The 9,900-nt window shown below is 38.7% G+C and overlaps 1 protein-coding gene across 1 annotated transcript in view; it reads right to left on the bottom strand.

Annotated features, from left to right (window-relative positions):
• Positions 1 to 72: 72 nt before the first annotated feature.
• The window catches only part of CRLF3 (cytokine receptor like factor 3), a 36,149-nt gene continuing 26,321 nt past the window's right edge, over positions 73 to 9,900 (bottom strand). The window contains exons 7-8 of the mRNA XM_006739028.3: positions 2,281 to 2,393; positions 73 to 1,201 (exon numbers count right to left, since the gene is read on the bottom strand). Coding sequence (XP_006739091.1) covers positions 945 to 1,201; positions 2,281 to 2,393 — 370 coding nt within the window. The 3' untranslated portion in view covers positions 73 to 944. The remainder of the gene's footprint in view (positions 1,202 to 2,280; positions 2,394 to 9,900) is intronic.

Here is a 9,900-nt window from a genome sequence, read left to right as displayed (position 1 = left end):
AATCATTTTTACACACTAAGTAAGTCCTTCAAATAAATATCTTAAACAAATTTAAGTTTTTCAAAAAATAGGTCAAGTATTTACCTTATATTTGTTTGGTCCACTAAAAGACCGTTTATAAAACTGACATTAAACTGGACCGTAGCTCATACCCTATGAGCAGTTAACATACACACCGCTGAGGCTGGCTATGCACGTGTGCATATTACATATATGTGAACAGCTACTGCTGTACATACTACTTTCATGAGTAGTTTTACCCTGTAAAAATCCTCTAGTCTATCATGAATCGAACTGCACAGAAAAAAAAAAAGAAAATACTCTGCCTAGTGTAGACATTTGCTCAGTAATTTTTAACAACGCAAATATTATCACGTTTGGGGGACATTAAAGATTACTGAACATGAGATAAAATTCAATACTGCTTACAAATACCTGAATATGGAGAGCATATTCACCACTCATGCGGAGAGCACACAACTGAATGTATGTTACAGAACTCCATCTTCTAGCTGGTCTATTCCTACTGTTTGATCCTAAAGTTTTACATGGCCTGGGATCCTTAAAAGATAGAAATTTAATAAGATAATGTTACATTAAGTTTTTCTGTTCTAATAATTAACTTTTCAAGAAGTACACAGTGGAAGGGTATAGGGCTTTCTGTATCTCCTCATACGTTAAAAGCCAATTTCATTTTTATCGTGATGCTGATATTTCAATTAACACTATGCTACAAGTAAGACTGACTGCACTACAGTTTTGTCCACAACAGTCAAATCTCTTATTGCTAAAATATTCCAAAATAAATCCAGTAAACAATTTCCATTTCCAATGGCTTAACTGAGAGATGAATCTAACAATTTTTTTTAACCAATTACAACTAAACTGAGCTGAGGACAGCTACGTTTAAAACCCCGCAAAACCAAAGCCAATCATCCAAAAATCTAGAATACCAACACTTTCCATCCAGGATAGAAAAATGAGCAACCAAAATAAAGAGAACCACAAGACCGCTCAAGTAACCAATCAAAAACCACTTCTCTGTTATTTGAGCTAATAGTTACTCGAAGCTTGAAGTTTCCTCCTTCGTTATTATTGGTGGATCCTAGAGTCACAGCTTCAATGTCAAATGTGACAGTGGACCCAGAAGTAACTGCTGGCAACTGATTAGTCATTTCTTTTCCATTTACAAAAACCGCACCTAAAATGTTAAGGTAAAGAGTCATTTACATGTGAGCAACAATGAAGAACTGACACGGATTCTAGATTACTGGTAACACAGGTAATTTCCCAACTCACATCAAGAAAACATTATGTTATGCCAACTAGTCAAAGAGAATGCATTCCAATATTAAGGCAGGAGAAAAAGTTAAAGCTTTAATCACATTTTAGAGTTCTGGTCCAGGGTTCTACTCTTTTAAAATGGAGACTGAGTTTCCCACAGGGATGGCATCAAAAGAAACTTGACTCCATTACAAGATTACATCCTGTGGAACAGCAACATTGTTGCACATGAAATAAACAAGAATGTTGTTCTATCTACTGTTTGACCCATACCACAACATTTTAACACATCTTGAGAGGGGATTTTAAAAGTGTGATTACTATAGGGGCGCCTGGGTGGCTCTGTTGGTTAAGCGTCTGCCTTCGGCTCAGGTCATGATCTCTGGGTCCTGGGATCAAGCCCCACGCTGGGATTCTGCTCAGAAAGGAGTCTGCTTCTCCCTCTTCCTCTGCCTCTCCCCGCTCCCTTCTCGTTCTCTCTCTAATAAATAAATAAAATCTTTTAAAAAATGAAATTAAAAATAAAATTTAAAAATATATATAAAAGTGTGATTACTGCAGAGTAAGGGGCCAAAGAACGCTAGGGAAATATAAAAAATTAAGTAAACTCTCTCCTCGGTTCACCAACCGATGTTGAATTTAGATGACCTACGCACACGGAATCCAGGGATAGACTGCCTGGTGCAAATCCCAACTCAATCACCTCTAAGCTATGGGAGTTTAAGCCGGTCACTCAACCTCCCTGTGGCTCGGTTTCCATCATCTATAAAATGGGTGTAATACTACTTCCCTCCTCAACAAGCTGTTAAAAGGATTAAATGATTTATTATTTGTAAAGGGAATAGAATAATGCCTGGTACATAGTAGCCATACAGATATGTCATAAAGACTTAAACTTTCTCATCTCCTGCTACACATGTGTGATGTTGGGGCAGATTTGTATCTTACTACACTAATTCACATATTTCAAAGAAACAGCAGTTATGTATCTCTTACCGTTTGTACTGATGCACACTGCTTGATCGCGCTGCAGAGAGTCGTATCCATTCTGTTTTTCTGCACACACTCCTATACTGTCTCTTCTGTCTGGCTGTCCCACAGTCTCAACTCTGTAAATGAGGTAGAAAGGTCATTAATCTTTTTTTTTTTTAGATTTTATTTATTTGACAGAGAGACACAGTGAGAGAGGGAACACAAGCAGGGGGAGTGGGAGAGGGAGAAGCAGGCTTCCCACGGAGCAGGGAGCCCGATGAGGGACTCGATCCCAGGACCCCCTGAGCCGAAGGCAGTTGCTCAACAACTGAGCCACCCAGGCGCCCCTCTTTTTTTTTTTTTTTAACATGATATCTAACAGTTACTAAGGTTAAAAAGAGCAATCTCATCATAGCTGCTCTTAATAATAGCTAAAAATGATTCCGTACTTCCTAAATTCCAGGCACTGATCTAAAAATTTTATATCTATCTATATCAATCATCTCATTGAATTCACCTAACAACCCATAAGGTAGGTGCTATGATTACTGTACCCATTTTATACATGAGAAAAAACAAGATTATAAAGAGGCTAAATAACTTGACCCTGATCGCCTGGCTGAGTGCTGGACCCATGATAGGAATTCAGGCATTCTGACTGTAGGCTCTATGTGAACTATTTACAGCTATGACAATGCATTCCCATTTTATGTTCTGGTTCTAGACACAGAGGAAACTTGTCACACTTGCCATTATAAGAAATGTGACTGTTCCTGCCATCACCTAAAGCTTCAACGTGAGAGTCTATGCAATGGTTTGCTTACTGTTTATCAAGTATTTAAAGCCTTTAAAAATAGACATTATAATCTTTAAAAAAATAGATAATATAGTTATTAACATATTTTGCTTGGAGAAATTCATATGTGGAAGGTCTTTTTGTGTTTTAGTCTCAAAATACATCATCATGCACTCTAGAAACAGGAAACTTACATATAAAGTCAACCTATATTTCTACCACCAGATGCATCTTTCTCTCCGTTCCAGAAAGCCAGACTTTGAAGGACAGAAAAAGAAAAATTAGTAAGCAATAGAATGTAGCTGTACCAAGGGAAGATGTATTTATACTTGGTATGGCCTCAAAATGTCTTTTGTTACAAAGTGCCAAACAGGCAGGATCAAAATAAATATGTGGGCAGGTTTCTGAAGTCCTTTCACTTCTAAACCAGCAGTATTTTTTTTTTTTAAGATTTTTTATTTATTGATCAGAGAGAGAGAGAGAGCACAAGCAGGGGGAGCGGCAGAGGGAGAAGCAGGCTCCCCGAGGAGCAGGGAGCCCAATGCGGGACTCGATCCCAGGATCCCGGGATCATGACCTGAGCCAAAGTCAGACAGACGCTTAACCGGCTGAGCCACCCAGGCACCCCTAAACCAGTGGTCTTAAGAAGTAAGGGGAAGAAGAGAGTGATGTCAGCAAGATGGCAGATTCATAAGCCCCAGTCCTGCTTCTACCACAGAAACACTACTTTAACAATGATATACAGACCAAAATACCTTTATGAGGTTTCCAGAATCCAGTTAAGAAGCTGCAGTACCTCCAAGGAGTACAAGCTGAAAACAGCTGCACTGAAATGGGTGAGAAGAGAAATTTCACTTCCCCAAGTCAGGGCCTCTCCCAAGCTCCACAGATCAGTGCCTGGTAAGAACACCCCGGCTTCGGACTCTTCCCTTGGGACGGGGAAAGAGAGGAGTGGAGCGTGCATCCAACGTTCCAACTCTTTGGACGGTTGCCTGAAGGACTGATATCTGTTGTGCCTCCTTTACAGCACTGAGAGAACAACCATAGTATGGTTGCCTGAATGCTGCTAAGACCAAAGAAATGGGAGGGGTGGCATCCAAGAGCCAGTACAACTGGGTGTGACTGGGAGCAGGTGCATAACTTGAGGCTTCTCTCTCTCAGAGGAAGAGAGAAGAACGGAATGTGCTTCTGCACCAGCTTTTTACAGGGCTGCTCAAGGGAACGGTACCTGTCTCACTTGATGTGGGCACCAATGGGGAGCTGGCAAACTCTGGATGCCTGGTGGCCACTGAGTACAAGAGAGAACAGGGCTATTTGCTGCTGTTAACATCAGAAAACAGGCAGTGCCACAAACAGGCACCAGAGGGAGCAAGAGATTAGGACCTCCTGAAAGACCCACAAAGCTCTCTAGTTGAGAAATTGCACACCCAAGCCCAGGGAAGTCTCATCCTCCCAAAAAAGGTTTCAGAGGTTCCCAGCATCTCTAGCTGAGTTCATTTGTGAGGGTCTTTTCCTGCACAAAACCAGGTCATAAAAACTGGGAGAGGTGGCTGTTTTCTCATATGTATAGATCCCAACACAAAATTATAACACATTTGGAGAAACAGGAAAACATGGGACAAACAAAAAACTAAAATAGATCTCAAAAAATTACCCTAATGGGGGCACTGGGTGGCTCAGTTGGTTGAGCATCCAACTCTTAATTTCAGTTCAGGTCCTGATCTCGGGGTCGTGAGATCAAGCCCCACGTTGGGCTCTACACTCACCACAGAGTCTACTGGTGATCCTTCCCTCTCCCTTTCCCAACTCGAGCTCACGTGCGCTCTCTCTCTCAAATAAATAATTAAATCTTTTTAAAAATTATCCTAATGAAATGGAGACATGAATTATCTGACAAGCAATTCAAAACAAGCATCATAAAGATGCTCTACGAGGTCAAAAATATAAGACATGAGTAAAAAGAATACCAACAAAGAGACAAAAAATATTTAAAAAACCCCATAAAACCTAGACAGTATTTTGGAGCTGAAGAATACAATAATAACTGAAAAATTCACAAGAGAAGTGCAACATCACACAATCAAGCAGAAGAAATTAACATCAAATTAGAAGAGAGGTCATTTGAAATTATCCAACAGCAGGGACAAAAGAAAAAAGAATGAAGAAAGTCTAAGAGACTTATGGAGAAGAGAGAAAGGGGCAGAATGTTCATTTAAGCAAATAATGGCTGAAAACTTCCCAAATATGGAGCAGGGAATGGACATCTAGATTCAAGAAGCCTAATGGACACCAACTAGGATAAACCCAAGAAATCACACTGAAACATATTATAATCAAATTGTCCAAACTCAAAGACTGAGACTTTTAAAGCAGCACTAGAAAAGTGACTCATCATGTACAAGGAAGTTCACATAAGACTATGAGTGGGGGCATCTGGGTGGTTCAGTTAGTTAAGTGTCAGACTTTTGATTGATTTCAGCTCAGGTCATGATCTCAGGGTTGTAAGATCAAGCCCCGTGTTGGGCTCTGCACTCAGTGGGGAGTCTGCTTGTCCCTCTCCCTTCCCCTCTGTCCCTCCACCTGCTATCTCTCAAATAAATAAATAAATAGCAATAAAACAGAAAAGGCCCTCAATGCAGTGAGAAAAAAGAAAAAAACTCCTAATCTGAATAAATTACAAAGTAATTCCTAAAAGCATCTTTCACCAAAACAGCATGTAATAAAGATAAGCACGACATAAAAAGTTTACAAAAGTTGCTCTGAACATGGAATGAACCAGGAAACTAAAGCGCTAATAAATGAGACATAGAATTATTTTCATAGTTCACTAAGAAATAGAATGGAGGTTTAAAATCACTGAATTTTTAAGTTGTAAGACAAGTAGTCAGGACAGTATATACTCAGACACTATTGTAGTTGTTCTCTCACATAAAACCAGTTTTTAAGAAACTATATAAAAAAGAAAAATGCTATACAAGATAATTTATGGTAGGGTACAGTGACTTGCTCTAATGCATGTACAACTGAAATACAATTAATAAAAAATTAATTTATGGACAAGTTACTAGAAATACATACACTGTACAGAGTAAAGGAGTAGAACGTCCTAGGTAATAATTTTTCTCAAAGGTAAACTGTTATGAGAGAGAACATGGCCCAAAACAGGAGCAATTTCGAAGGCAACAAGAGGGCTAATCTGTTATCCCTATTACTCTGCACTTTGGCTAACTCTGATTGTATTTAAGTGACACATCCTCTTTCTTACACGATCTGTAATGTTTTTCTTCGCAGGGAATGCTTGGAGCAAAATTCAAAAATTCAGTTGCTTAGCTAATAAATATATGAAAAATATCCAACTTTATGATAAATATAAGAAATAAAATGAAATTTTTATTTTAGCCTAGCAGCTACAGATTGATTAAAAACAGCAATACTTAATACTGACAAGGATGCATTGACGTCAGTACCCTCACACTGCTGGAAAGATTGCAAAGTGCTTCCAGGAACACAGCCAGCTAGTCTGTGTGTCACTAATAGGAACACTAGCCCAAAGAATAGAGAATGAGCCATATATCAACAAAGAGGTCATGGCACATCTTGACATATCAGGAATAAGAAAAAGAAGGGCTGCCTTGTCAAGTCATTGGAAAGGAGGATTTCTGAAATATATCTGAAACAGAAATATATTGCTTACTATACAAATCCTAAAATAGCTGTTACCCTCTCTCAAAACAAACCTGATAACTTGAATAGTTCTCTCTCTACTACAGAAATTGGAAATCTTCCAACAAAGAAAATTCTAGGATGGCAAATTGATTGGTGAATTCTACCAAATATTTAAGGAAGAAATAATACTAAATTTACACCAACAGTTCTGGAAACAAAAGAGGAAGAAACATTTCCTGCCTCACTTTGTAAGGCTGGTCAAAACCAAAACCGAAAACATCATAAGAAAAAAGATAAATATCTCTCTCATGAAGAGATATAAAAATCCCCAACAAAAGATTAAAAACCAAATTTAGCAATATATATAAAGATAATATATGACAAAGTGGAGGTTCTCTTGGGAATGCAAAGCTGGTTCAATGTTCAAAAATCTATCATTGTAATTCACCATATTAACAGAAGAAAAACAGTATGATTACGTTAACAGATGTATAAAAATAATGAGACAAAATTGAACATTCACTTATGGATAAAACTCTCAGCAAAGCACAACTAGAAGGGAACTTCCTTTCTTTCTTTCTTTTTAAATTTTATTTATTTGAGAGAGAGAGTGAGTGAGAGAGTGCACAGTCGGGGGAGGAGCAGAGGGAGAGGGAGAAAGAGACTCCCCATTGAGCAGGGAGCCTGATGTGGGACCAGGGATCCAGGGACTCCAGGATCATGACCTGAGCCGAAGGCAGACGCCCAACCACTGAGCCACCCAAGCACCCCTAGAAGGGCACTTTCTTAACCTGATAGAAGGTATCTACAAAAAACCTACAGCTAGGGCGCCTGGTTGGCTCAGTCAGTAGAGAATGTGATGTTTGATCTCAGGGTTATAAGTTCGAGCCCCACACTGGGTGCAGAGATTACTTAAAAGTAAAACCCTTAAGAAAATAAAACAAAAAAACCCTACAGCTAGCATCATACTTAATGTGAAAGACTGAATGCTTTCCTGCTAAGATGTGGAATAAGCATGTCAGCTTTCAACACTGTTATTCAGAATCATACTTCTTTAGCCAGTGTAATGAGACAAGAAAAAGAGAAATGACAAAACAATGATGAGAGACATTTTTTTAAAAACTAAATTAAGAAATATACCATATCCACAGATTGGAACAATCAAAATATTAAAATACCAATTATTCCCAAATTGATCTATAGCTTCAAGTCAATCTCAATCAAAATCCCAGTAAAAAAACTTTTCTTAGAAATGGACAAGCTGAATCTAAAGTTAAATAGAAAGAAAGAGGAACTAGGATAACTAAAACAAAAAGAGAATAAGTTGGAAGAATCCTACTACTTGATACCAAGATTTACTATAAAGCTACAATCAAGATTATAGTTCTGGGAAAGGAGAAACACATAGATCAATGAAAGAGTCCAGAAACAGATCCCCACAGATACGGTCAATTGATTTTTGACAAAGGTGAAAAGGCAATTCAATGGAGAGAGGACAGTCTTTTCAACAAATAGTGCAGGCCTATTGGACCAGATCCTAACCGAAACCCTATTCAACCCATATCTCACATGTTATACTAAAAGTAAGTCAAGGGGCACCTGGGTGGCTCAGTTGGTTAAGCGGCTGCCTTCAGCTCAGGTCATGATCCCAGGGTCCTGGGATCGAGCCCCACATCGGGCTCTCTGCTTGGCGGGAAGCCTGCTTCTCCCTCTCCCACTCCCCCTGCTTATGTTCTTTCTCTAGCTGTCTGTCTCCCTCTGTCAGTTAAATAAATAAATAAAATCTTTAAAAAAATAAATAAATAAAATAAAAGTAACTCAAAATGGCTTATAGATCTGAATGTAAAATTTAAAAACATAAAGCATCTAGAAGAAAACATAGGAAAAAATCTCGTGACCCTGCATTAGGGCAAAGATTTCTCAGATACAACACCAAAAGCACTGGATGAATGGATAAATTGTATTTTGTCAAAATTAACAACTCTACTCTACAAAAAACATTGCTAAGAAAATGAAAAGACAAGCCTCAGACTGGTAAAAAAAACAAAACAAAACAAAACACTTTCAAAACACATACTTAACAACAGACTTATATTAATCAAATTTCAATAATAAAAAAATTGCTTTAAATAGGCAATAGATTTGAAAAGACACTTCACCAACGAAGACATACAAATGGCCCATATGTGAGCACAGGAAAAGATACTATCTTTGGCTATTAAAAAGAAAATTAAAACCACGATAAGGTACAATTACATGTATATAGAATAGCTGAAATTAAAAGCAAAAACAAGGGGCGCCTAGGTGGCTCAGTCGTTAAGCATCTGCCTTCGGCTCAGGTCATGATCCCAGGGTCCTGGGATCGAGCCCCACATAGGGCTCCCTGCTCCGCGGGAAGCCTGCTTCTCCCTCTCCCTCTCCCTCTCCCTCTGCTTGTGTTCCCTCTCTCACTGTGTCCCTCTCTGTCAAATAAATAAATAAAATCTTTTTTAAAAAAAAGCAAAAACAAGGGGGCCTGGCTGGCTCGTGAGTTCAAGCCCCGCATTGGGTGCAAAGACTACTTATAAAAATAAAATAAAATAAATTTTTAAAAAAGTGAAAACTAAACAACTGACAATACCAGATGTGAGCAGGGATGAAGAACAACTGAAAATCTCATACATGCTGGGGGGAATGTAAAATGGCACAGTCACTCTGGAACACAGTTTGACAGTTCCTTAGACAGATAAACACAGTATGACCCAGAAATCACAATCCTAGATATTCATTTAATCTAAATGTTTTCATCTAAAAACTCTCAAATTAGTATCTCCAGCCTGGCTCTCTCCACTGAACTCCAGATTTGTGTATCCAACTGTCTACTCCACATCTTCATTTGTAGGTCTAACAAGGGACTCAAATTTAATTTGTGAAAGAACAAACTGATTATTCACCCAGAAATATGCTCCTCCTACAGTCTTATAGACCTCAGTAAATGACAATTCTGTCCCAACTGTTACTTACACCAAAAACCCTGCAGTCACACTTGACTCACTTACCACAAACAATCCACCAGTAAATCCTGTCAGTCCTTCCTTTAAAATATATCCAGATTCAGGGACGCCTGGATGGCTCAGTTGGTTAAGCATCTGCCTTCGACTCAGGTCATGATCCCAGAGTCCTGGGATCAAGCCCCGCACTGG

Source organism: Leptonychotes weddellii, chromosome 15 (assembly GCF_054177405.1).
Source record: "Leptonychotes weddellii isolate Sample4059 chromosome 15, ASM5417740v2, whole genome shotgun sequence".
In the NCBI taxonomy this organism is placed as follows: domain Eukaryota; kingdom Metazoa; phylum Chordata; class Mammalia; order Carnivora; family Phocidae; genus Leptonychotes; species Leptonychotes weddellii.
Note: the sequence above shows the minus strand (reverse complement) of the source record. Positions and strands in the feature narration are given on the sequence as shown.